This window comes from Pollachius pollachius (assembly GCF_949987615.1).
Source record: "Pollachius pollachius genome assembly, chromosome: 2".
NCBI lineage: Eukaryota > Metazoa > Chordata > Actinopteri > Gadiformes > Gadidae > Pollachius > Pollachius pollachius.
The window spans coordinates 39,243,656-39,258,080 of record NC_136935.1 but is presented as its reverse complement, the minus strand read 5'-3'; the positions used below and the strand labels follow the sequence as shown (position 1 = coordinate 39,258,080).

General features: G+C 45.3%; 1 protein-coding gene across 1 annotated transcript in view; it reads right to left on the bottom strand.

Moving 5' to 3' along the window:
• The window catches only part of tbck (TBC1 domain containing kinase), a 39,292-nt gene that overhangs the window by 13,417 nt on the left and 11,450 nt on the right, over positions 1-14,425 (bottom strand). The window contains exons 21-22 of the mRNA XM_079758777.1: positions 11,709-11,745; positions 8,423-8,584 (exon numbers count right to left, since the gene is read on the bottom strand). Coding sequence (XP_079614903.1) covers positions 8,423-8,584; positions 11,709-11,745 — 199 coding nt within the window. The remainder of the gene's footprint in view (positions 1-8,422; positions 8,585-11,708; positions 11,746-14,425) is intronic.

Sequence of the window (14,425 nt, the reverse complement as noted above, 5' to 3'; positions counted from 1 at the left end):
TCCATACTTGTTGTTATGAAGTCTAGGCTCACGAACGACCTGCTTCTCCGGTTTCATGTCATAGCCTACGAACGTTTCCTGAACACTCTTATTTCGGAAGAAGGGAAGGTTTACGCAAAGACACGTAAGAGCTTCCGAACCTCTGATCTGCTTTGAAGGCGGCAAGAATCTTCCAGGCCACCCAGCGGATTGTAGCAACTGGTTGGCTTATCTATCCATCATACATCGAGATGGACACGCCCACTTGTGATATCACGGGGCAGGGCCGATTTTTTTGGCGCTTTATGAATATCGGATGCAGAAGGTATATACATAAGATGTATCACACATGCTAGACAGACGTGAATATCATATCCATAAATTGCATGAATTGTGTTAAAAGTGTAATAGGTTAATGGCTGCAAATGCAAAAGATGGCAGACGTCTTCAATACAATGAATGATTTAACAGTTCCAAATGCTACAATTTGTTCAGTTGGTACATGGACATGCAAATATTGGTATGGAGATTTCTTTCTATTGATGCATACTTGTTTGTTTGAAATCTTCTAACAGGGAAATCACAGGTGGATTATTATTCTTAATAATATAATACAATATAATCTGCAAACAATCGTGAAATGATGACCATGACCAAATCCAATATTTGTCCAATAAAAAACCCCATCTCCCCTGTGACAGAGCGAAACCCCCTTCATAAAGATAGCCTGGCGCAGACCATAACCAACAAGTCCCACCCCGTTCAGGGAAACACGTCTCTCCTCCCCAGGGCGTCGAGAGGGGAATGCAATCGCGGGCGCCATTAAAAAGAGAGAGAGAGTGGAGGAATGAGGGGGAGATGGCTGCGCCTCTTCCATTAGGCCCCGGGTCCAGTAGGACATGGCAAACTGTCTGCTTGCACCAGTAGTGTGTGTTGCTTTTTATTCCTTTTTGTTTTTGTCTGAAATTAGATTTGGTGTTTACTTGTGGAGAGGTTTGTCTTGGGCTTGCGCCAACTGGCGTTGCTGTGAGGGAGGGGGGAGACACGTCAAATGCTAATTGGACCAGGGGCCCTTAGAGAGTCTGTGTATTAAACAGGGAGATACAAAAACAAAAATACTAATAATGAAATGCTGTAATGTCCTGCCAGTCACTATAATCGAGGGAAAAATAATAAGCGTAGGCGTATTGTATATAATTTAAGCACACACACACACACACACACACACACACACACACACGCACACACACACACACACACACACACACACACACACACAACGGATGTAAGAGCAGACACACATAACAGCAGACGAACACAATGTTATAAGAAGAAATGCCAGCAGCCACCTGAGCAAGGATCTCCGTGTAGTGATTCAGACAGGTATAATTACTGCCGTTACCCCCATGGTAAGACACATCCACACTGATTCTCTCCCCCTTAAGTTATTCAAATGGCCTATCAAACTGCATAGGAGGCGACATGGCAGGGTGCAGTGCAGTCTGCGAAGAAATTCTGGTCCCCATAATTTGTTATTCTGCTACCATTGTTGGATTTGTGACTACGATGAGGATGAAATCCGCTTTCCCGCCGTTTCTCAGAACATATCACCTTCAAACCATCAAAACCCTCCAGAATCTACTTAGAGGAGGATGAATGGCCTCTTTCCAGTTATTCATATGGCAAAATAATATGCAAACTCTTCATTGAGAGGTTGGTCGTTATGCGTTTGGTTATATTAGAGTAGTAAACCAGAATATGCTATCATCGAGAGGTTGTTCGCTATAAATGTGGTTATACTTCAGAAGTAAATCAGAATATGCTGTCTCTTCATCAAGAAGTTGGTCGCTAATACGTTTTGGTGAACTACTGGAGAAGAGCACCACCTAGAAATAAGTCAACAGCGCAGGAACTGACACGTTAAAAGTTTAGAGAGCATATTATAGAGTCTCCCATAGATACCACATGAACAGGTTTAGAGGCTTTACAGAACCCATAAAACTCGAAAGGGAACTGTGCTCTTCTCACCACAAGGACAAACAAGAACACAGCTGATGGTAGCGCGATCGACGGATGAAGCCATTGGTAATGACAACACACGCTGTGAGCGCCACATGTTCGGCTGTTGAGTTTATTCAGACGTTGACTTAAAAAAACTTGAGCTTCCAAAACTGCAGTCATTTCACAACAAAAAAACAGCCTGTACAGAGCTTCTGGCTGACTTGTTAGTGTTCATATGTGCAAGTGAAATAGCTAGGAACCAAAGTAACTTTAACCCGGCCAAAACCATGGTTCTGTCCCAGTTATCTGCGGCGTATAGGTATCATTGAGCAAGAGGCCTGACTCCATAACTGCTGCCTAATGACCCAATTCAAATCAATATTATGCGGCAGTGTGGATATAGTGCGGTGGAGGCTCAGGTGTCACAGTAGAAAGATACTCGTTTGATCCCAGATGCCTGTAGGCATCCTTGAGCCAGATGCCCTACTCCCACACGTCTTAACGTATCTGAATCCACTATAAGTTGCTTCGGATGAAACCCTCTTCAGTAAGATATGTAGCGTGGGCAGTTTTTCTCTTTCCTCAGACCTGAATAGCATCAGTAAAGTTCAGAAGCACGTAGCCCAGGTTGGATCACGGTAATGGATGCTAATAGCCAGTGAAAGACAATCCTGCTGCATCATGGGTATACTCAGTTTTCCGCTCTGCCAGACAGCCAGTCACACCTTAATGTAAATCTCCAAAGAGCTCCGGCAGCAGAAATGTATGGATTAGCCGCAGCCGCGACAAGAGGTGAATGGGAACAATATCGGCAATCGAAGGATGACCTTTTTTTATTTTTGGCTGATTACCATTATGGATTTCTGAAAGATATTGTAGTTATATTAAAATATTTCCCTGTACTTTTAATGCATTTGGTTATTGGAGACCCCAGGGGGAATTCAACACTGGCAGTGCTAATACCTTGCTCCAACGGTTTCTCCTCTTGTTGTTATAAGGAGCAGACTGTTTTTGTTTATTGCTCAATGATCTTTGTAAATGATTGATTATAAATCATTACCCACGGTGACACGCTCTCTCAACACACGCGGCTCTGCTAACCATGTAGGCAATATACCTTCAATACATTCGCTACATGCGATGTCCTTCAACCCCGCCTTCCAGTCTGCTTCCCCCGTCCTGTCCATAAAGGCATGAAAGTAAGGGACGAAGTAAAAATAATTCCTAACACCCCCCAAAAAATAGCACATGACATAACAGACAAATACAGAACCAAGTGTGAAATTATCTGTGGTAGAAAAATAATCAAATATACAGCTTTTAGTAGGGTCTAACACATCGATCAACAGCCAACTCACTAATTAAACCTAGAAGAAAACATTGATCTGGACTTGAGCAGCGTTCTGCAGACATTAGTTGAATCCGACCTACTGTATAATGAGCCTCTGCTCTCCTCTCTCAAGAGGGTCGGACATGACCTTTGGCTTTTCAATGACAGGCGCTGTCCCCGTCTAATTAGCGTCTAGATAGAGGCAAAGAGAGTGGGGCAGACACTCTGAATGGTATGCATGTTATCTTTTAATCATTGAATTCCACTCTGATTGCCACAGTTAGTGAAACATGAGAAGCCATTTGAAGATGAAGAGTCCTAATAATAATTTGTGATTTTAAAAACAAAAATAATGATGTACTTTTTGTACAGCATTTACGTACCTTTGAATTCAGTTTTTGATTTGTTTTACATTTTCAGAAGGTGCAAGTCTAGCGAAACTAGAGAAACAACAACATTTGCTAACTCATTCAATTCCCCGATGTACAAATATGTAGCAAACATCTTGCATGAAACTAATCCATCTTTTTCTTCTGTATTTGACAGTGTCAGTTTACCACGCTTCACCAAAGCTCAACATATGTCGTACCCAGATGCCTCCCTTTAGACTCGACATATTCCACCGTTTCATGGCGCAGTGTGGCAGACTTAGCAAAAGACATTAACCAAAACAAACCAAACTAAACATGCATATACACCAGATGTCTTTCAGGTAAAAGATGCACCTCATCATTTGCACCAAAACACAGGACGTTAGGGTGCTTTACAGTTTTCTAATACGAACATCTGTCTGTGTACTGAATTTATAGTACGTCGTCAGATCCCCTGTACATATTCAAACATGGGTCGAGTCTCATTTTACTAGAAGCTGACGAGACAGAAGTGAATGGTTTGATGCAGAGAATGGAACGCATCCTGGGTTCTGAGTCTCATTTTAAAGAAGTGTAACTCTGCGTTAATAGAGAGAATAGAAAGCAAACTTGGGTCTCATTTTGAGTCACAAAATCATTGCTTTCTCCCATAAGGAGAATAGTTCATATTAAAAACTAAACAAAGTAGAGTACAATCAAAGCAAAAAACAAAATTATAAAAAAGTTAGCCAAACTGAAAACAAAACTGGTTTGCCGGTCAGGCCTAGTAATAAAAGGCAGTAATGAATAAAAACTGAGTTTAAATATGTTAGTAAGATGCCGCTTGGATAGAAGTGTGACTCTGGTTTAATGGAAAAGACCAGAAAGCATCCTGGATTGAGACTCATTTTACTAGGACGCCTCCTAGATAGAAGTGTGACTCTGGTTTAATGGAAAAGATCAGAAAGCATCCTGGCTTAAGACTCATTTTACTAGGACGCCTCCTAGATAGAAGTGTGACTCTGGTTTAATGGAGAGAATAGAACACATACTCAGTTGAGACTCACTTTAGCTGGATGCCTCGTAGATAGAATTGGGACTAGAGAAAGGCTTGTCCCTTGGTCAGATTTACATAAATCCAATTTATTAACGTGTGTGGTACTCCCCGTTGATGAGGAGAGGGGGTCTGCCCCATTTCAAAGTTTGCCACTACTACATGGCTCCATATTTGACCTTTCCATCAGACGGAGATGGCACAGCGTTTACACCACATTTAAACGTTTCTAAACCTGCGCCATAGTATGATGAATGAGTGAATTACACGACTGTGGAGTGGAGCTAATAAGGTTTAGTTTCGGAGAGGCTTCAAGCAACCGTAGACCTTTAAAAAAAAAAAAAAAAGTCTCTGTGAATAAAATATGTAATCCATAACCATATATAGCTACAAGTGTGCGAGGCGAAAACTGAACTGAACTCTTTGACTATTAGGGCAAAAGCACGAGCAGCTGCAGGCTGGAAGTAATGGTATTAAGACTGCAACCTGGCAGCCGTGGCCAGCCGTACGCAGCCCTGCCAGGGGAGACTTTGGCTCCCGCTCCCAGCAGACATATTTTACCTTTATAAGGAGCACTAGCTCTCCCACTGCCTCTATGCTCCTGAGAATAAACTTGTTACGATTTCTTCAGTAAAACCCTGCCCACCAGCCCCCAACCCCCCCCAACAAAAGGCAACTTATGGCAACACTGAAATGAGAATAGCATGGGGGAGGTGTGTGTGTGTGTGTGTGTGTGTGTGTGTGTGTGTGTGTGTGTGTGTGTGTGTGTGTGTTTTACGCTTACATAGTGCCATGCCATTGCTTTTGAAGTGATGAGCCTTAAATCTGAGGCAGTTGTTCAAACTCTAAAGTCAAATTATTTGCTCTCATCTTGAAGGAAAAAGAAGAAGGAGACAACCTCAAAAACAGGACTAAGCTGCATTTAGAGCCGGTTTTAGGAAAGCTTAGAGTGCCCTCCCCACTGTCAGGAGTGTGTGTGTGTGTGTGTGTGTGTGTGTGTGTGTGTGTGTGTGTGTGTGTGTGTGTGTGTGTGTGTGTGTGTGTGTGTGCGTGGTAGACATTTTGAAGACAAATACATTATAAATGCAGCTCCTGCAGTTTGTGTCACTGGTACTTTGCAAGAGTAATCGATCTGGTGTGTGTGTGTGCGTGGGTGGGTGAGTGTGTGTGTGTGTGGGTGTGTGTGTGTGCACGGGCTCGTGTTTGTGTGGGTGTGTGTATGCAAGGGCTTGTGTGTGTGTGTATTGGCGCGCTAGTGTGTGTGTATTGCGCGCTAGTGTTTGTGTGTGAGTGTGTGTGTGTAAACACTCCTGAGTGATGTGTAAAGAATATACAAAGCAAGAAGACCCAGGGATGAGGCCCCTGTGACTCATCGCGGCGTACACACACGATAACTCCTAAATAACCCTCCGCACTCTGCACACAGTTAGCGTGTCAACGGGAGGGTTTTTTTTAAACGCCAAAGACGGCTTTCATGGCAGCCTAATGCTCTTAAGATGAATAACAACAACAAACAAACCAAGCAATGCCAGAGAAAAAAGCATCACCACAGTTGAAGGTAGGACCCCAAGTCCACGGTTCTGCAGCACCACCATTATAGGCCTGCCCGTGCGCTGTAAAAGTGCCCGCAGAGAGAGATCCCTCTTCACTGTTCATCTTCACCGTGGATCTGGGGAGCTTCTCCTTTCCCTTTAGCGGCATTTGGGTGAGAGTGTGCACTACGACGCAAGGCCCTGTGCGAAGCCCTTTGAGACTGAAACTGTGATGAACGTACTCGAACAGACGCGGCCCTTGAAGAGTAGATCGCGCCGACACCCAGTAGATAACTAACGACGGCCCCTCCGGTGGATAATATATGCGCAGCAAATTGCGGTGCTGTGCAGCTGTTGATTAGTGGAGAGTGAAGACGAGTCATCTCTTCGTTATATGTTTTTAATCTCTGGCAGATTTTAATGGCGCCCTCGGTAATGTGGCGTGAAATGAAGGGGATAAATGGCCATGGCCTCGGTACAGGCTCTAAAAGGTATTCATTAAAGATCATAAATGTATATGGTGGGAGCTGTAAGAAGACAGAATGCAAAACAATAGGTGATGGATAACACTGTTTACCGCTAAGTCATTGGGGCGATGTTTTTTTTTTTAAATACGTATGATTATTGATGAGGTGGGGGTTCAAACTCGCTCAGGGATGCCAACTTGGAGAGTGTGGATATTGGGGATCAAACCCAGAACCATGGAGTTGGGAGCGAACCGTAACCGCAACACCTCTATACGATTTAGTATTTACAGTTTCTAAGACATAAAACTGAACTAAAACCATACAACTCCTGGTGGTTTCTATACAGCTGCATTCCCTGCTTCACCCCGCTCAACACACACACACACACACACACACACACACACACACACACACACACACACACACACACAATAGATTCTTATCACATTGACACAAAAGCCAGGTAAACACAGGTGGCCCTTCCAACATAAACACTGGGTTGACTTCCTTTAAATCTGTAGGGACACTGCTAGGGTCAAGGTATGGCCGCCTCCATACAGGTTGTCTGTGCCGGTGTTGTGGCAGGCTTTAAATGGAATTTACCCATATTATGATATAGTGCTGCGGTTTCTCCTCACACAAAAGAGTCCATTAAGGGCAGCCTTCGTTGAGAATCCGACACTGAATGTCATAGAAGGTCAAAACAATTTGGAGGTATATAGCTCGGAGACTTCTATGGTGGGTTACAGCACACCATGGTCCATTGGACGTTGACGTTTTTCAGCATTATCATACATATAACAGTCCTACTAGTAATAATAATAATAATAGTAATTTCCTTATTTTTATTTTATCCAAAGAGATTCTCAGTGAATTCCAAGAAATGTCAAAAAGAGCTGGTTGAGGTAAGGGCATCTTTCATCTAATCAGATTGTCCACTACAGGCTAGGCTGCAGACCCTGGAGATCGAAGAGAGAACCTTTTGGGTTCCATCACCCAGAAGCTCGATGAACACACTCAAAATCCCTAGGCGGTATGCATCACAGTCACAGAGACCTGGGGATGAGGTCACTGTGACCTCTAGTAAAAACTAAAGGGGTATGAGTTCTGGACTCTGGATTGACCGGTTACCTCGACCATAACCGTGTTTTGGTCTAGACCCTCAGAGCACAGCATTCCTTCTGCACATGGACAGATAGAAGTGTCCATCTGTATCGACTGTATAGTGGGAAGCAGCAGCAGCCAATCCCTGCCTTCAGGCTCTCAATCTCACTCTCCATGCTATGCAGGTTCGATCACATGCACTGGGGAGCGGGAACTGGGTTGTCTAGTGGTTAGGGGGTCTGACACACACACACTTCAAAGGTACTGTGTTTTGTACCCCAATGTCTGCAGTCAACCAGTTATTTGTATTTAATTAATAACTGTATGTGAATATAGAAACACTTGCCAGATAATGAATGACATAAAGTACGGAAATTCAAGGAATCTTAAGTAGACTAAAACCACTTAAATATGACAAAACAACTTACCACGCACACACACACACACACACACACACACACACACACACACACACACACACACACACACACACACACACACACACACACACACACACAAGCGCCGGCCATGGAAAGCACTTTGGCTTCCTCGAAAAGCGCTGTATGTATTGAGTTGGTGTAATCGTGAGGTGCGACCTCTCTCACCCGGCAGGTCTGAGAAGAGCAGGATGCACTCGTTGAAGCCGTTGGCCAGCAGGCGGTCCCGGAGCTGCTGCAGGATGGCCACCCCGATGCAGAAGGGGAAGGACGAGTTTCCCAGGAGCAGCGTGTCCCACAGGTGGAAGATCTTGTGCAAAGGGAACACGTCTGGAGGAAGGGAAGGGGGGGGGGGGGGGGGGGGGGGGGGGGGTGCATATATAAATAATACTACAGAGGGAAATCAGCTAGTGTGACTGAACACACACACACACACACACCCCTGGAGAGAGGGGGAAACATGACGAATCCGGCTTGAGACGTCGACAAGCTGTTTTATTTGTGTGTGGTCATTGGTGCGTCTGTGTGTGTGTGTGTGTGTGTGTGTGTGTGTGTGTGTGTGTGTGTGTGTGTGTGTGTGTTTATACTTTGAATGTTAAATGTTGAGGCTCATTGAAGAAAGCTGGGGTTTGGCAAGAGCCTGGAGGGATATTTTCAAAAAGTATGATTCGGTTAGAAAATAAAATACTTTATGGGAATGTGTTATTTATTTATTTTTTCCAGAAAAAAGCAACAACTTCCCAACCAAAAGGATACAAGATTAGCAGAGCGGCTTTGGGAGTGGGGGGGTCGAACCGTGTATTGGTAATTTCAAACAAAACAGATGTTTCTCTCGCGTAGACCACTTATTCTGAGGCACTTTTCTATCTGTCTAAATATAAAGGGTCTAAACTGGCAGCTTTGTTGGAGCGGATGCCAGGGAATAAATACAGGGCTGAGGTAGAGTGATAAGAGAGACGTGTGTGTGGGTGTGTGTGCGTGTGCGTGTGCGTGTGTGGTCGGGAAGGTTGGTCCTTAACGCATTAGCAGTCTATGGGGCAGACCTGTGTGTTTGTGTGTGTGGGTGAGGTTGTGAGTGTGTCGGTGTGTGAGTGTGTGAGTGAGATGACCTGCCAGGGCCCCAGCTGGATTGAGCCCATTAGTAGGCATGGGGGCAGCAGCCTCTGGAGGACAGAGGGCACGGGGTCATACCTCACTCTCTGCCTCCACTCTCTACCCCCCTCTCGCTCTACTTCACTCTCTGCCTCCACTTACTACCTCACTCTCTTCCTGCACTCACTACCTCCCGCTCTTCTTCACTCTCTACCTCCACTCTCTGTCTTCACTCTCTATCTCAACTTACTACCTCCACTCTCTTCCTCCTCTCTCTAAATCCCTGTCTCCACTCCCTACCTCACTCTCTGCCTCCACTCCCTACCTCACTCTCTGCCTCCACTCCCTACCCCACTCTCTGCTTCCACTCACTACCTCACTCTCTGCCTCCACTCACTACCTCTCTCTGCCTCCACTCACTACCTCACGCTCTGCTTCCACTCACTACCTCACTCTCTGCCTCCACTCCCTAACCCACTCACTGCTTCCACTCACTACCTCACTCTCTGCCTCCACTCACTACCTCTCTCTGCCTCCACTCACTACCTCACGCTCTGCTTCCACTCACTACCTCACTCTCTGCCTCCACTCACTACCTCTCTCTGCCTCCACTCACTACCTCTCTCTGCCTCCACTCACTACCTCACGCTCTGCTTCCACTCACTACCTCACTCTCTGCCTCACTCTCTGCCTCCACTCACTACCTCACTCTCTGCCTCCACTCCCTACCTCACTCTTTGCCTCCACTCACTATCTCACTCTCTGCCTCCACTCACTACCTCACTCTCTGCCTCCACTCACTACCTCACTCTCTGCCTCCACTCTTTTCTCCAAGGGAACAGCAGTGAGTCAGTGCTCTCCTGCCCCTGTCGTGTGTGTGCGTGTATTTTTATATTTTGAGAGAGTGAGGGAATGTGTGAGTGAGTGTGTGTGTGTGTATTTGTGTGAATCATAGCGTGTGAATTTGTGCGTTTGTTTGTGTAGGCGCACATATTGGATGAGTGTTTGTGTCACAACATGCTTGTCTGAGAGATATGAGTACATTTGTCTCATTGCGTGTCTGAGAGGTATGAGTACATATATATTTATATATTTATCAATGACTGTGTGCGTGTCTGACAGGTGGAATTGGCCAATTTGACACCTGAGGCGAGGGACAAACAAGCCCTTTGGTTGGGTTGCGAGGGCCTTGAATATTGATAGGAATACTGAGAGCGCATCTAGAGGAGCCCCAGCACCCAGGAAATACGTCTGCTCAGCATTCAGGGGCCGTCGCGGCGGAGCCTTGCAAAGAAAAAAAATACTTTTTATTCCATATATATTTTCCACTCCATGCGGTGAATGGCTTTCATGTGGTTTATTACTGATATCACCAGACGGACTGACGTGGAGCATGAAACATCAATGTGGCGCCGTAGGGTGCGTCACGCAGAGGAGGATGTAGGAACGGGGTACGTCGGCCTCTGACGGACGTGACAGACGGACGGACAGCTCTAACGGCTAACGACCATTTCTCACCCCAGGCGGGCTCTACCTGAGCCTGCGATGAGCTCAGGGCTTCAACGTTTTTTTTCCCCTTTCCACTCCTCTGACACACGACCTGTGTCAGAGGTAAATAAACGAGTGTAGCTCCCAAACGCTGAGTGGTGCTGGGGGGGTGGGGTGGAGCGGCGATAGCAAAGATTAGCGAGTGCGGCGCGTGGCTGGAGCTCCACGACGAGCGGTGGGTTGTAAACAAAGCTTGTGCTCCGCTGCCCTCCTCAAGCTGACGGGCGAGGGACAATCGCTTGCACTGCCTGGTCATAGCCTGGGAAGGTGTGTGCTTGTGTGCTTGTGTGTGTGTGTGTGTGTGTGTGTGTGTGTGTGTGTGTGTGTGTGTGTGTGTGTGTGTGTGTGTGTGTGTGTGTGTGTGTGTGTGTGTGTGTGTGTGTGTTAATTATGTAAACCCGACAGGGAAGAAAACAAGAGGTTCAGCACAATGGATAGCAAAACGGAAAAGATGTATTTAGTTTTATATAAACACACACACACACACACACACACACACACACATACACACATGCACACATACACGCACACACGCGACTCATAATATATGTGTCATTCAGAATGCATTCACACCCCCTTACCATTTATTTACAGCATCACCTGTGAATATTGTTTATGTTTCAGCTGCAGGTTAAAGCTATGAATCTTCAATGCTAAAGTATAAGGTGGTGTTCTCTCAGAGCTAGAACACAGAACTGTAGTGTATCTGCTTGCTAATGATCTTGCCGAAATAGCTGACTGAGTAGCAGCATGCTCTACATTCAACCCGCTGCACTGGGTGCAACTATGACAGAAAGGGAGGACGGATACTCACGTGTAAACATGGTGAGGAACCAGGGGATGGCGTAGAGCTGTGAAGACAAAGAAAACGGAGACATAGAGTTAATGCATTCTGAAATAATTATTTTTCATGTTTACTTTATGGGAATTTACCCCCTCATGTTATCCATACCATATATATGCTTCTAGGAACATGAACACTTCTCGATTTATGCAAATAATTACAATCATAGGTTTGTGCAATGAGCAGGTCGACAGAAATTATGAATGGTTTCTTAGCGTTAGCTAAATGGGTTGCAGCTAGGCTGTTCAACTTCAACTTCCAAAGTACTCCTGTATGAGCAAGATGCCCTAACTCCTACATGCTCCTTAATGACTCGTACATGAGTGCTGTTGTTTTGGATAAGAGTCTGATAAATGACCAAATGCTCAGTTGAAAGTACTGCCTATTGCGACTCTTCAAAAGAACACATGGTGGCACAAACAACAACACAATAACACATTTGTTCCTACAGGAAATTGAGGTTGTTCGATAACAAGGTTAAATGATGAAAAACAAATGAAAAATGAACTTGGGTGAGCCACCTGATATGAGTGGGGAAATGAGATAAGGTAAAACTAATTAAATAAAGTTAATTTCAATTGCATTTGTTGTCTGTAGAAGGAACTGAACAATCAGCAAACAAATGTGTCTTTAGCTCAGAACTATTATAACTCTCTCTCTCTCTCTCTTTCGCTCTCTCTCCCCCTCTCATCTCCTCCTAGTTGGAGCTGGTCAGTGGCTGTTAGTTATTTATTCTAGGTCTAGTTAGTCTAGGTCTATTCTTTCTGTCTTCAAGCCTCCGAGTCTCACACATGGAGGGAGAAAGAGAGAGAAAAGGAGGGGAGAGAAACCCAGAGAGCTACAGAGAGGAGAGAGGCACACACACACATAGAGAGAAGGAAAAGAGAGAGAGAGGCAGAGGAGGGTGAGAGACGGAGAGAGCCAGTCAGAGAAAGAGCGGAGAGAGCGAGAGACAGAGAGAGAGAGAGAGCGAGTGAAAGCATAGGAGTGGGAGCGGGAGAGAGCAAGGTGCGGACGAGATATCAGAGTTTAATTCAGAGAGCTAATTGGTAAGCCAGCTCTCCTCCTCGGCTGCCCACCAGGGAGTGTTCAGATGGCCTCACGCTCGTAATGAGTAATGGAAGCCAGTGTGCGTTTGCGGCTCCACTCTCAACAGCCAGGCGAGCGGCAGCACAGGCCAGACAGATTGAATTAATCCAGGTGTAATTGGCAGCTGCATGGGAGCCGGATGGGAGAATGTGGCCCCAATAGAAAACGGGCTTGAATTAAACCCTGGATACATGGCAGTGTGTGTGTTCATGCTTATTACTGATGTCGGTTCCCATCGTTGGTGGGCTCACCACCAAGAGATTGAAGAATACAAAAAATATATATATCATAAAAACAGGGAAATAGGATGTGACTTTCTTTGAGAGACCTCACAAATGAAAACATTTATTATTATCATCATCCTCTTTGGCAAAAACAAGCACCCCTAATTTGCCATTGGGATTAATTAAGGAAATTCTATCCAATGCATGCAAGGAAAGCCAGATCTTAATTGCTAGCAGACGCTTTTATCCCAGGTGACTTCAATTCAGATATATGGCATCAAGGAGACGGTAGGAGTCAGGCACCGTGCTCAAGGATGCACACGGGTCGCCCGGGTAAATCTACCTGCAGAGAGTTGTGGGTTAAAACTTGTTGGGAGTCATCCAGACTTCCCTGCCTCTTGAGAGTCAGACGGCAAACTACAAGGCTCTTGATTCCTTAAAGCAAATATTCACACATTGCCGAGTGAAATATGTGGATCAAGATCAAGCCGCTTGTTTCAACAAAGCGCGACATAAAAGAAAACACAAGGTATACCGACCCCATTAGAAGTCAAGCCAACACCGGATCAAACGCTGTCGAGATAAGACACTCACATTTGAGATGACGCTGGTGTAGCTATAAAAAATATCACAATAAGGAATCCAACAAAAAGAACCCCTGCAGCTTTTTGTTCAGGCAAACGATATTGTTCAAAAAAACGTGTCTGATTTTGCTTGCCTTTGAGCAATCACTTAAAGCACAATGACGCATGCATTGCTCAAAATAAACATCTCCACAGATTCCATAAGTATGTTCCCTGAGACTTTCTTGAAGGTCATCCTTGTATAAAGACACACACTGTTCACACAGCTCCCCCCAACACACACAGACACACGTTCCAACAATTTATCCACCGGAACAGTAGACGTTCGTAACCTTGCTCTGTGGGCGAGAGAGAGAGAGAGAGAGAGAGAGAGAGAGAGAGAGAGAGAGAGAGAGAGAGAGAGAGAGAGAGAGAGAGAGAGAGAGAGAGAGAGAGAGAGAGAGAGAGAGAGAGAGAGAGAGCGAGAAAGACAGAGAGACAGACAGACAGACAGACAGACAGAAAGACAGACAGCCAGCCAGACAGACTGCGATTGTAAGTCACATAGTGACAGAGAGAGAGAAAAATATAGAGAGACAGATAGACAGAGAAAGGGAGGGACATAGAGACAGAGAGTGAGAGGGACAGACAGACAGACAGCTGGAGGACAGCTATTAGAAGGGCTCCTGGCAGCCATTACATGCCATAAATCATCACCAGGGAAGCCAGACATGAGGGTGAGACAGGAGTTGTGCATTCATAACCCCTTTACCACAGTTCTGCAGGACTCCCAAACTCATAATAGATGAGA